Source organism: Macaca thibetana, chromosome 19 (assembly GCF_024542745.1).
Source record: "Macaca thibetana thibetana isolate TM-01 chromosome 19, ASM2454274v1, whole genome shotgun sequence".
Taxonomy (NCBI): Eukaryota; Metazoa; Chordata; class Mammalia; order Primates; family Cercopithecidae; genus Macaca; species Macaca thibetana.
Window position 1 is genome coordinate 33,216,860 of NC_065596.1, and position 13,900 is coordinate 33,230,759.

A 13,900-nucleotide genomic window follows, 5' to 3' on the forward strand; every position below is an offset into this window, starting at 1 on the left:
TATAGTTTTTGAAGAAGTCCAGGCACACTTTCAGTATGAAATTCCTATGTTTGTGAGAAATACAAGAAATAAACAAATGAAAAATCAATGTTGGGTTCCTGTTATAAAAATGTTCAGAACTTTTGACACACCAAGTGACATTATCTAGATGAGACAGAGCACGACTGATGTCTTAAAAGATGACAATGCCCACAGTAAAAGATAGGCTGGGCACAGTGACATACGCCTGTAATCCCAGCTACGCATGAGGCTGAGGCAGGAGAATCGTTTGATCCGGGGGGGCAGAGGTTGCAGGGATCCCAGATCATGTCACTGCACTCCAGCCCGGGCAACAGAAACTCCATCTCAAAAAAATAAAAAAAATAAAAAACGTTAGCTGGGTGTGGTGGGAGGCACCTGTGGTCCCAGCTACTTGGAAGGCTAAGGAGGGAGGATGGCTTGACCCTGAGGGTGGAGGTTGCAGTGAGCTACGATCCCGCCAGGGGACTCACGCCTGGGCAACAAAGCGAGACCGCGTCCCAAAATAAAATAAAGTACATGAAAACAAAATTACTCAAAGTACAAAAATCAATTGTGTATATATATGTTCACAAAATAATAAAACCTACAGAGACTCACAAAAAACTAGATGTTAATACAAAGGGTTGTCATTTGTCCTAGATTTTCAAAATATATACGTGTGTATACATGTGTTTGTATGTATATGTGTGTGCACATGTGTGGGGATGTGTATATACATATATAAAGTTTTTAAAAATATAAAAAGTAGCAAATTTTGTTTAACTGAAGAGGAATCTCATCTTGCTGGAAAAGGACACTTTGGCAGTCGGGCGCAAGGGGGAATCTTGTGGGATCTAAGAAAACAGGAAATGCCCCATCCTAGAGGAAGCAATCATCCTTTCACCTGCCTGACCTGGAGGAAGCTTCAGATATGTGTAGGAATGCAGGCGTGCGCAGAGGCAGCCACTATGGCACTCTTTATACAGGGAAAAATCGCAAAGGAGCCAGTTTCCACTGCAGATGTCAAAGAGCAAGCTAGCCATGTTTACTAACATGACAACATGTAAATTCACAACTAGCAAAATCAAATATGAAACCAAAATATTTACTGGAACACAAAGAAGAAAACGAGACACTGGGGTCTACTTGAGGGTGGAGGGTGGGAGGAAGGAGAGGAGCAGAAAAAATAACTATTATGGGCCGGGCGCGGTGGCTCATGCCTGTAATCCCAGCACTGTAAGAGGTCGAGCAGGTGAATAACCAGGTCAGGAGTTCAAGACCAGCCTGGCCAAGATAATGAAACCCCTTCTCTACTGAAAATACAAAAGAAAAAGCCAGACGTGGTGTTGGCTGCTTGTAATCTCAGCTACTTGAGAGGCTGAGGCAACAAAATGCTTTAACCCGGGAGGCGGAGGTTGTGGTGAGCTGAGATCATGCCACTTCACTGCAGCCTGGGTGACAGAGTGAGGCTCTTTCTCAAAAAAAATAAAAATAAAAATAAAAATAAAAGGAGTCTGAGCGGCGGCGGCAACAGCAGCAGGAGCTGCAGGCCACTAGGGCTCCGGCAGGGGCGGCGGCGCCATCTTGTGCCTGGGGCCCATGGAGACGCCGGGGATGGTGTCCCGGGGGCGCAGGGGACGAAAGGAATGGCCTGGAGTGTGAGGAAATGGAGCCTGAGGAACTGCTGCTGGAGCCCGAGCTGGAGCCCCAGTCTGAAGAGAAGCCGCCCCGGCCCCACGCCCCACGCCCCACGCCCCTCGCCCCTCGCCCCTCGCCCGGGAGCTCCGGGCCCTGGGCCTGGTTCGGGAACCCCTGCAGCCAAGAGGAAGAGGAAGAGCCGGGACTGGTCGAGGGTGACCCAGGGGACGGCGCCATTGAGGACCCGGTGCTAGAAGCTATCAAAGCGGGAGTCAGGAGGATGGAGGAAGAAGCTGAGAAACTAAAGGAGCTACAGAACGAGTTAGAGAAGTAGATGAATATGAGTCCACCTCCAGGCAATGCTGGCCCAGAGATCATGTACATTGAGGAGAAGATGGAGGCTGATGCCCGTTCCATCTATGTTGGTAATGTGGACCATGGTGCAACAGCAGAAGAGCTGGAAGCTCACTGTCCTGGCTGTGGTTGGGTCAACTGTGTTACCAAACTCTGTGCCAAATTTAGTGGCCATTCCAAAGGGTTTGCATATATAGAGTTCTCAGACAAAGAGCCAATGAGGACTTCCTTGGCCTTAGATGAGTCCCTATTTAGAGGAAGGCAAATCAACGTGATCCCAAAACGAACCAATACACAAGAGAATCGCTTGAACCTGTGAGGCAGAGGTTGCAGTGGGCAGTTCGCAAGATTAGGAAATGGAAACCATCCTGGCTAAAAAGGTGAAACCCCGTCGCTACTGAAAATACCAAAAAAGTATCTGGGCGTGGTGGCACTCGCCTGTATTCCCAGCTACTCGGGAGCCTGAGGCAGGAGAATCGCTTGAACTGAGAAGGCAGAGGTTGCAGTGAGCCGACATCACACCACTGCACTCCAGCCTGGGCTGCAGAACAAGATCCCATCTCAAAATAATAATAATAATAATAATAAACCGGCATGGTGGCACACACCTGTGGTCCCAGTTACCTGAGAGGCAGAGGTTGGGGGATGGCTTGAGTCTGAGTGTGGAGGTTGTAGTGAGCTAAGATCATGCCACTGCACTCCAGCCTGGGCAACAGAGTGAGACCTTGTCTCAAAATAAAATAAATATATGAAAACAGCATTATTCAAAGTACGAAAATCTACTCTGAAAATATATGCTCCAAAAATAATAAAACGTGCAAAGACTCACAAGAAATTAGACGTTAATAAAAAAAAGTTGTCATTTTCCCCAGATTTTCAAAATATGTATGTGTGCGTATATAGGTAGGTCTACGCATAGATATGTGTGTATGTATGTGTATATATATATTTATATATATAAAAGTTTTTAAAATATAGAAGTAGCAAGATTTGTTTAACTGAAGAGGAATCTTGTCTTAGTGGAAAGGATACTTTGGCGGTGGGAGGAAGGAGAGGAGCAGAGAAAATAACTACTGGGCCCGGGCACAGCGGCTCACACCTGTAATCTCAGCACTTTTGGAAGCCGAGGCAGGTGGATCACCTGAGGACAGGAATTCAACACCAGCCTGGCCAACATGGTGAAACTCTGTCTCTACTAAAAATACAAAAATTAGCCAGGCATGGTGGCTGGCACCTGTAATCCCAGCTACTCAAGAGGCTAAGGCAGGAGACACACTTGAACCCAGGAGGCAGAGGTTGCAGTGAGCTGAGATCATGCCATTATACTCCAGCCTGGGCAACAAGAGCAAACTCAATCTCAAAAAAATAAATTTAAAAAAAAATTATTGGGTACCAGCCTTGATACTGGTGTGATGAAATAATTGGCACAGCAAACTCCAATGACGCAAGTTGACTTCAATAACAAACCCTCACATGTAGCCCCAAATGTAAAGTAAAAAAAAATATGAAAAATTTTCTTTAACTTACAACAGAAGTTTTAAAGTCTCATAAAGATGCAGAAATACGCGTGTACAAGACTTGCACAGAACACTTGGCACAGTTACACTTAAAACACTTGGCACAGAACTTACAGTAGCAATTCCCAGCGAGGTTGGAAGGAGGGTGGAGGATGTGAAAGGGAAAGGAGATGCCTTGTGGCCAAGGGTCTAAGCTGCAGCTTTGCTTGGAGTTTTACCACAAAACAAACGTGTACATCATGTGACGTTTAAATATAACCATTTATATTTAATAATAACTGGTGGGGATGGGCATGGTGACTTGTGCCTGTAATCCCAGCACTTTAGGGGGTTGAAGCGGACAGATCACCTGAGGTTAAGAGATCGAAGCCAGCCTGGCCAACGTGGTGAAACCCCGTTTCTACCAAGAATACAAAAAAATTAGCTGGGCGTGGTGGCACGCACCTATAATCCCAGCTACTAGATGGGCTGACACAGGAAAATCACTTCAACCTAGGAGACAGAGGTTGTAGTAAGCTTAGATTATGCCATTGCACTCCAGCCTCGGCAACAAAGCAAGACTCCATTTCAGAAAAATAATAATAATAACAATACGCGGAATGAGAATACAGCTTTATCCTCTTGGATAAAATAGTACTGCTTCCATATTTGAGAAAAATTGCAACCATTTTTACCAAAAACACTTGTTTCACAAGCCCCTCCACAGTAACACCACTGTCTCCATGAACGTAATGTGCTAAGAATGGTTTAATGAACCTCCTGCTATTATTACATTGATTTCATATTCTTAAAATAATGAAGGAATAGGCCAGGCACAGTGGCTCATACTTGTAATCTCAGCACTTTGGGAGGCGAAGGTGGGCAGATCACCTGAGGTTGGGAGTTTGAGACCAGCCTGACCAACATGGAGAAACCCCATCTCTACTAAAAATACAAAATTAGCTGGGCGTGGTGACACATGCCTGTAATCCCAGCTACTCAGGAGGCTGAGGCAGGAGAATCGCCTGAACCCAGGAGGCAGAGGTTGAGGTGAGCTGAGATCATGCCATTGCACTCCAGCCTGGACAACAAGAGCAAAATATTGCCTCAAATAATAATAATAATGATGATGATAATAATAATAATAAAGGAATCATTCATTATTCATATCTACGTATGAACTTTCCATTCTAATTAGTAAGATTTTTGGAGTCAGAAACACAGTAACTCATTCAATTACCTAAAAGTGTAGTAAAAAATCAGGCAGAAAACATTTCTCCATGTTGGTCTCCTTTTCTGGAATTTACCACATACTTTGTGCACATTAATACATGACTTCCAGTGGCAGCTGCTCTAATCCTGGTCCACAGAGAGCTAAACGTGCATCCACATGTGACCCCTGAACAATCCCTGCTGCCCAACAGCCCTGACACCACGGGACCCTCACCCCGTCTCCATCCATGTCTGGTGTGAGCCCTTCCCAGGACAACAACCACTGCAGCCTCCTTCCAAGTTCATGCCACTGGGTCACAAGAGACGGAATCTAAGCGAGACGAGAGGGACTGAGGGAAGGCACGGGTGAGTGTGAGCAAATCTGTCAGGCAGGACGCTTCAGACTCAGAGAAGATTCCCAACTCCAAGCCCCAGCGTTTCTGAAAGGAAGGAGACAGAACAATCCACCGAAATATCATCTCACCTGAGGAAGAGCCATCCCTGACTCCTCTGCTTTCCTCTTCCTCTTCCGGGTTTCTTCCTCATGGACCAAGAGTCTTTAGAAGTCAGTCCTGAATGTCAAAAATATGATGTTTATTGCATAGAATCAACACATCCTTTCCCGGTAACACAATGACACATACACAGGATACATCACTCTGAGGAAATATGGTCCCCTCTGCTGCCCACTGCACCAGGAACAAAAAATTCCTACAGGAAAACTCCTGCTCTGCTCCTGGAAAAGCCCCCCCCCCCACACACACACACTGCAGCAGTGGGGAGCTGGGCTGGGATGAGCTCCCGTTCAGGAGATCTCTACCAAAAATACAAAAACTTAGCCAGGTATGGTGGTGCACGTCTGTGTGTCTGTGGTCTCAGCTACTTAGGAAGCTGAGGTGGAAGGATCATTTGAGCTCAGAAGTTTGAGACCAGCCTGGCCAACATGGAGAAACCCTGTCTCTACTAAAAATACAAAAATTGGGCTGGACACGGTGGCCCGTGCCTGTAATACTAGCACTCTGAAAGGTCGAGGTGGGTGGATTACTTGAGGTCAGGAGTTCGAGACCAGCCTGGACAACAGGGAGAAACCCTGTCTCTACTAAAAATACAAAAATTGGGCTGGACACGGTGGCTCATGCCTGTAATACTAGCACTCTGAAAGGTCGAGGTGGGTGGATTACTTGAGGTCAGGAGTTCAAGACCAGCCTGGCCAACATGGTGAAACCCTCTCTCTACTAAAAATACAAAAAGTAGCCAGGCTTGGTGGGCATCTGTAATCCCAGCTACTCAGGAGGCTGGGGTAGGATAACTGCTTGAATCTGAAAGGTGGAGGTTGCAGTGACCTGAGATCATGCCACAGCACTCCTGCCTGGGCGGCAGAGTAAGACTCAAAAATAAAATAAAATACAAATACAAATACAAAAATTAGCAGGGTGTGGAGGCACATACCTATAATCTCAGCTACTTGGAAGGCTGAGGCACAAGAATCACTTGAACCCAGGAGACAGAGGTTGCAGTGAGCCAAGATCACGAGACTGCACTCACAGCCTGGAGGACATAGTGAGAGTCTGAAAAAAAAAAAAAAAGTACATTTCTGATGGGATTGACACAGAGATAAGAAAACTTGAGTAATGTAATAGACACTGACAGGCAGAGGGAACTTTAGATGGGGGTGGGAGGCCATGGGAGGCATCTCTGAGCCTAGACCTGAAGGAGAAAGGGACAGTGCCATCTTCATTTAGAAACATAGAATAAAAGCGGAGACAACGACCTGAGACAGGAAGGGTTTTGATGTTTGAAAAAAGAGAAAAGCAAATGTGACTAGGGCAGAGGGAGCCAGGAGATGAGGGCAAGCTCCCAGGAGGAGGCTGGGCACTGGCAGGGGCCCTGGACACAGGGCTGTGGAGCCACAGTGAAGAGCTGGACTTTTGTCCCGGGGAACACAGGAAGCCAGTGGGAGGTTCCCTGCCAGGGACTGACACGACCTGCTTTAGACGTAGCTGTGATATCCTCATACAGACAAAGGCCTCTGAAGATGGTCTCTGTTTCTGAGTCTACCGCTCTGTTTCTTCCATTCTTCTGCTTTTTTTTTTTTTCTTCATTTTTGGTTTACTGCATCCCATGGAAAATTCTAATTACAACTGGGCACTCCCCTCTCCTAGAGAAAAAGCCATGCCCACACACCGCCACTATTTTGCCAATCATTTCAGGGGTCAGGGTCACTCAGGTTGAGCTTTTCTGGTCTAGCCCTTCATCATCAAACTGCAGGGAGGCTCACCCGGGCTCAGAGCGGGAAACATTTTCACCAAGTTACCCCGAGAAGGTCTGAGATGAGTGAGAAGGTGTGCCTGAATTCTTACATGGGGGCCTGGAAGGGCTAATGGGATGGGTTGGTCTTATCATTCCCATCCTTAAAATTAAGAGAAGTGTCTATCATATACCTGGGTTAAAGAAAATTCTTTTGAAAGGTTCTGATGAAAACTGACTCCCAACATTGAATTCTTCCTTACAAGGAAATCTCAGTAACATTTATAAAATGCAGAAGTGTAAACACACAGCTATTGACCTTGAAAACAGGGAAACAGGGTCAGCTGTAGAACTAAGACATAAGCAAAAATTTTCAATCAAGAATACACGGGTGGACAGCTGCGGTGGCTCACACCTGTAATTCCAGCACTTTGGGAGGTCGAGGTGGGTGGATCACCTGAGGTCAGGGGTTTGAGATCAACCTGGCCAACATGGAGAAACCGTCTCTACTAAAAATACAAAAATTACCCGGGCTCAATCCTCACAATTTATTTAACCTCTTGTTGCTCCTCCTTCCCAAGCTTTAGATCGTCCCAATCTCCATAGATTTCTGCCTCTATACCATCTCTGCACCTCCTCTGCTCTCACTATTAAATTCTCTCTTCCCTGTTATAACCCCCTGGACCTAATCTGACACCCCAGATCCCCAGGTGTCCTCCCTGCTGTGGTTCTCCCTCTGTTCTCCTTGCCACCAGCACCACTCTGCTCTGTTTGTCCTGGCTCCAAATCCCTCCTCCTCTTCCTCATTCTGATGAGCCTCCACATTTCTGCCCCTCTCCATACCGTGCTGTCTGTCCTTCATCTCTCTGTACATCTAGCTGTTCTCTACATTTCTGCAGTTGCTTTTCTCCTGCTTTCTTATCTTTTTTTCACTTTCGCTGTCTCTTGGCAAATCCCTCACCTATCCTCTACTTTGCTATCTGTATGGGTCTTCCTCATTCTTCTTTTCTCTGTCTCTGGTTTTCTACTGCTCTCTCAGTCCCTCTCTCTGTCTCCTGATCCCTTTGGCCCACACAATCACACGAGGGTTTGGAGGAAGACACCGGCATCTCGGAGGAGCGCATTTTCCAAGAGCTGGATCTGGGCAGGCAAGAACACCCCATATCACAGGACAGGCACCGGGCACCTCTACAGTGCGGGCTCAAGGGAAGCGGTGACTGCGGAGGGAGGACCTGGAGAGCAGCGGGGCCCAGCATGAGGAGGAGGGAGGTGGGGGGCAACGACGCCTTCAGACAAGGGTGGGATCCGCAGGATCCCAGGACCAGACAGAGAACGCGGCCTCCCCGGGACTGGGGTCAGGGTGCTGTGCTCCAGCAACCGACGAGGGTGAGGCTGGGAGGCGCGCAGAGAGGGAATACACCTCTCGGATGAGGACTTTAAAAAGCGCAGTGCGGGGCCAGGCGCGGTGGCTCACGCCTATAATCCCAGCACTTTGGGAGGCCGAGGCGGGCAGATCCCGAGGTCAGGAGATCGAGACCATCCTGGCTAACACGGTGAAACCCCGTCTCTACTAAAAAATACAAAAAATTAGCCGGGCGTGGTGGCGGTGCCTGTAGTCCCAGCTACTTGGGAGGTTGAGCCAGGAGAATGGCGGGAACCCGGGAGGCGGAGTTTGCAGTGAGCCGAGATCGCGCCACTGCACTCCAGCCTGGGCGACAGAGCGAGATTCCGTCTCAAAAAAAAAAAAAAAACAAAAAAAGCGCAGTGCGGAAGGAGTCAAAACACTGTTTTGAGCAGGTAAACTACGCGATAGGAAGTGTATACAATGTCCTGTAGCAGAAAGACCGAGGACGAGACCAGCCTCAGGGCGACTTTAAACCTAAAAAGAAGGGACTTCCGGACTCCCAGGAGAACATCTCCATTTGCTCTGAGTGAAGGAAGAAAGACGAGAAATTCCAGGTCTGTGGGGACCCCACATCCCATGTACAGCAGTGCCGCGACCTGGGAAGCGCAGACTTAATACAACACAGAGCAAAACTCACCGGCGCGGTGCGACCGTCACTCCACGGGATCCGCTTCCTGGTCTGCGCGCATTTGCGCGCGCTAGACGGAAACCAGGCCTGGGTGGAGCCAATGAGGAGGTGAGCGGGGCCTGGGTGAGGTGTGGGCGGGGCCTGGGTGAGGTAGGGGCGGGGCCTGGGTGAGGTAGGGGCGGGGCCTGCGTGAGGTAGGGGCGGGGCGCAAAGCGGAGAGACCTTACCCTTTAGTACCGGCAGAGGGCGGGGCCGGAGCGGGACCTGTGAGTCTCTCAGCCTCCTTCCAGCCCTGTTCTCCGGCTTTTAGCGGCGAGAGTAGCCAAGAAAGCAGAAGGATGATTCAAAAGCCCTGGAATAGTCTGGAAGGAGGATGCAAACTAGAATGTAAAATGCAAAACCCTGCCTGAGCGTAAGGTAGGATTTCATGCTGACGGCTCACAGGACAGAATAGAAATCCTCTCCCTTTCTATTCTCCATTCACTTGGGAGGGAGAGTCCACCCAGTGCTCAGCTTCAGAGACTTCCCTAGGGCCACCGCCTGGGATGCGGGACGGAGTGCTCAGACCAGGGAGGAGTGAGGTCATCACCTGCTGCTTAAACACAGCAGGGATGCGGGCGCGGGCGTGGGAGCCTGAGGTCCCCGCTACTCAGGAAGCAGTGGCGGTAGGATCGCTGAGCCTGGCGGTCCTGGCCAGCCTGGACGACAAAGTAACATTTCCTCCCGCAGTCTCTTTTTTTTTTCTTTTAATTTTGAAATAATTTATACAATTTTGATTAGGCCGGACACGGTGGCTCAAGCCTGTAATCCCAGCACTTTGGGAGACTGAGGCGGGCGGATCGGGAGGTCAGGAGATCGAGACTGGCTGACACGGTGAAACCCCGTCTCCACTAAAAATACAAAAATTAGCCTGGCGCGGTGGCGGACGCCCGTAGGCTACTACTCAGAAGGCTGAAGTAGAATGCCTTGAACCTGAGAGGCGGAGCTTTCAGTGGGCCGAGATGGAGCCACTGCACCCCAGCCTGGGCGACAGAGCAAGACTCCATCTCAAAAAAAAAAAAAAAAAAAAAGAAGAAAAAAAAAATTTTTTTTTTGCTTGTATGAAATGGGAATCCAACATTACCCTTTTCCATGTGGATATCCAGTTAGTTGTCCCAGCATATTTGTAAAAGAGATCTATTACTTTTTCCCTTTTATTTACATTTTTTCTTTTCGTTTTTTTTTTTTTGAGACTATTTTCTGTCGCGCATGCTGGAGTGCAGTGGCGACATCTCGGATGCCCGGCTAATTTTTGTAGTTTGGGTAGAGACGGGCTTTCACCATGTTGGACAGGCTGGTCTAGAACTCCTGACTTCGAGTGATCCGCCTGCCTCGGCCTCCCAAAGTGCTGGGATTACAGGTGTGAGCCACTGTGCCTGGCCCAAGAAATACTCTTTACTTAGTTTTTTAAATGTTGAGAAAATACAATTGAAAAACTAAAAAATATTCCCCAAAATGAGAAATCATCTTCACGACAAAAGAGGAAGAAATAAAAACCATTTTATTAATAAATAAGCCTTAGACCAGAATGTGATGGGAAATAGAGGCGAAGACCTGAGAGGTTGAAAAGAGAAAAAATCGTCGGCCGGGCGCGGTGGCTCAAGCCTGTAATCCCAGCACTTTGGGAGGCCGAGGCGGGCGGATCACAAGGTCAGGAGATCGAGACCACAGTGAAACCCCGTCTCTACTAAAAATACAAAAAATTAGCCGGGCGCGGTGGCGGGCGCCTGTAGTCCTAGCTACTCAGGAGGCTGAGGCAGGAGAATGGCCTGAACCCAGGAGGCGGAGCTTGCAGTGAGCCGAGATCGCGCCACTGCACTCCAGCCTGGGCAACAGCGTGAGACTCCGTCTCAAAAAAAAATAAAAAAAGAAAAGAGAAAAAATCTTCACTGTTTTATACAACCCATTAAGTACATGTTTTCAAGATAAACACTAATCAGTCCTCAGGGAAGAGGACTTGACAACACCCTTGCTCACACACAGTTCATCCTGGCTCTACTTGGTAGTGGAGGTGACCATCTGTGTCAGCTAAGTAGCTTCATCCTGAGGGAGGGGGAGTAACCCTAACCCATGTCTTTTTGACAAGTGTGAGTTTTGCAACATGGTGAGAGGTGCCCTCTCTGTTGAGGCTCCTACAATCGGACAGAAACTGATGTCAGCAGTAAATAATAAAATTTAGAATACATGATTAATTATAGACTTTATTTGAACACAAAGCTTGAGGACAGCCACCTGGAAACCTCAATTCCAAATGAAGGGGCCCCTGTTCCCAAGTAGAGACGTTAAGGTTTCACACACAGGGAAAGACAGAGAAGCTTTAGCAGAATCACCACATTTTCCATTCAAGACCAGTGCATCGGCTGCAGCAACCTGATTGGTGACGGATTGACACACTTCAAGGAAGGTTACTTTATCACTCCAGAACAAGGGACAATGATGCCAAAAGGTCTTATCTCTGGGGCTGCTTAGTCTTCCTAATTATTTACAGGTAAACTGCTTTTTTATTTATTTAATTGATATTAGGAAACTAAATTCTATTGCACTTTTTTTTTTTTTTTTTGGTACGGAATCGTGCTCTGTCACCCAGGCTGTTGTGCAGTGGCGCAGTCTTGTCTCACTGCAACCTCCATCTCCAGGGTTCAAGCAGTTCTCCTGCCTCAGCCTCCTGAGTAGCCGGGAATACAGGCACACGCCACCATGCCTGGCTAATGCTTTTGTATTTTTTAGTAGAGTAGGGGTTTCACCATGTTGGTCAGGCTGGTTTCTTTTTTTTTTTTTTTTTTTTTTTTTTTTTTTTGAGACAGAGTCTTGCTCTGTCACCCAGGCTGGAGTGCAGTGGTGCGATCTCGGCTCACTGACTGCAAACTCCGCCTCCCGGGTTCACGCCATTCTCCTGCCTCAGTCTCCCGAGTAGCTGGGACTACAGTCGCCCACCACTATGCCTGGCTAATTTTTTACATTTTTCGTAGAGACGGGGTTTCACCATGTTAGCCAGGATGGTCTCGATCTCCTGACTCGTGATCTGCCCACCTCAGCCTCCCAAAGTGCTGGGATTACAGGCGTGAGCCACCGCGCCCGGCAACCAGGCTGGTTTCTAATTCCTTACCTCAAGTGATCCGCCAGCCTCAGCCTCCCAAAATGCTGGGATTACAGGCGTGAGCCACCGCACCTGGTCAGCAAAATTCTTAGAAGTTGCACCTGCATGCCACTGGACTCAGGTTGCATGACCACGTTCCTCTCAAGACTCAGAATTATTTAAATGTCTGTAGCTTTAAATTTGAAATATTTGATGTTTGAATTACTTAACTTCCTACTGAGATAGAGGTACTATCTCCCTTGTAGTTTGCCTTACAAGGAGCACTGCCAAGACCTTCAGAAATACATCCCTGGGTCATTAAGCTGAAAAAAGGTTTAGTTACTCTCTAAAAAATACCACTTCAGGCCGGGCACTGAAGGAGGACAGATGGCCTGAGGTCGGAAGTTGGAGACCAGCCTGAACAATATGGAGAAACCCCGTCTCTCCTGTAATTACAAAAATTACCCTGGCGTGTTGGCGTGCGCCTGTAGTCCCAGCTACTTGGGAGACTGAGGCAAGAGAATGGCATGAACCCGGGAGGTGGAGCATGCAGTGAGCTGAGATCGCACCACTGCATGCCAGCCTGGGTGACAGAGGGAGACTCCGTCTCAAAAATAAAAAATAAAATTTTTTAAAAGGTGGCACACAGTGGCTCATGCCTGCCATCCCGGCACTTTGGGAGGCCAAGGTGGACAGATCACCAGAGGTCAGGACTGTGAAACCAGCCTGGCCAACATGGTAAAACTCCATCTCTACCAAAGATACAAAAATTAGCCAGGTGTGGTGGCGCTCACCTGTAGTCCCAGCTACTCAAGAGGCTGAGACAGAAGAATCACTTGAACCTGGGAGACAGAGTTTGCGGTGAGCTGAGATTGTGCCACTGCCCTCTAGCCTGGGTGACATAGAGAGACTCCATCTCAAAAAAAGAAATAAATAACTTTAAAAAAGAAAATAGAGAAAAATCTGGAGAGGTCTCAGGAATCTCTAGCCAGCCTGATTGGAGAGTGTCCTTCCTCACTGAAGTCAGACACCAAAAACCATGAAAGCTGGCTGATTTCTGAACTGCTAAAGTTCCAACAGACCATAACCAGATATACAAAGAGATAACATGGATGATCCCAAGAAATTAAACACAAATTTATAAAACAGAGACTTATAAATAATCAGACTAAAAATTCAAAATAAGCCTGGGCAACATGTTGAAAACCTGTTTCTACCAAAACTACAAAAATTAGCTGGACATGGTGGTGCACACCTATAGTCCCAGCTACTTGGGAGGCTGAGCTGGGAGGATTGCTTGAGCCTGAAATGCAGAGGCTGCAGGACACATGGTGCTCTCTGTGTTCTCAGAGAGAGCGCTTTTGCAGGTGGGGGTAGGGATGGAATCTTTCCAGATCTAAGAAAAGAGGAAATGCCACATCCTAGAAGAAGCCATCAGTTTCTCAATAGCGCCCCCTGCAGGAACCCTCCAGATACATGTAGTGAAGTCAGCACACTCACAGGCGGCCAGCGTGGGTTTCCTGGTAACAGTGAAAAACTGGGAAGGACTCATGTGTCTTCATTCAGAAAATGCTCAAGGAGGATGAAAAACAGCAAGCTATCTTGTTTCCTACCTTGAAAACATGGAACATTTTAAGACTTGCAGGATAGGCCGGGCACGGTGGCTCAAGCCTGTAATCCCAGCACTTTGGGAGGCCGAGGCGGGCGGATCACAAGGTCAGGAGATCGAGACCACAGTGAAACCCCGTCTCTACTAAAAATACAAAAAATTAGCCGGGCGCGGTGGCGGCGCCTGTAGTCCCAGC

General features: G+C 47.9%; 1 protein-coding gene and 1 pseudogene across 2 annotated transcripts in view; one reads left to right on the forward strand and one right to left on the reverse strand.

Moving 5' to 3' along the window:
• LOC126943023 (zinc finger protein 28) overlaps nucleotides 1-13,900 on the reverse strand; it is a 62,605-nt gene that overhangs the window by 8,593 nt on the left and 40,112 nt on the right. Inside the window, exons 1-3 of one of the 2 annotated variants that reach the window (XM_050771300.1) lie at nucleotides 8,990-9,092; nucleotides 6,150-6,268; nucleotides 5,185-5,272 (exon numbers count right to left, since the gene is read on the reverse strand). In XM_050771300.1, the coding sequence (XP_050627257.1) occupies nucleotides 5,185-5,199 (15 nt within the window). In that variant the 5' untranslated portion in view covers nucleotides 5,200-5,272; nucleotides 6,150-6,268; nucleotides 8,990-9,092. Of the gene's footprint in view, nucleotides 1-5,184; nucleotides 5,273-6,149; nucleotides 6,269-8,989; nucleotides 9,093-13,900 lie in introns of those variants that run through there. The other variant, XM_050771299.1, reaches the window with a different exon arrangement.
• LOC126943298 (polyadenylate-binding protein 2-like) lies at nucleotides 1,519-2,430 on the forward strand (annotated as a pseudogene).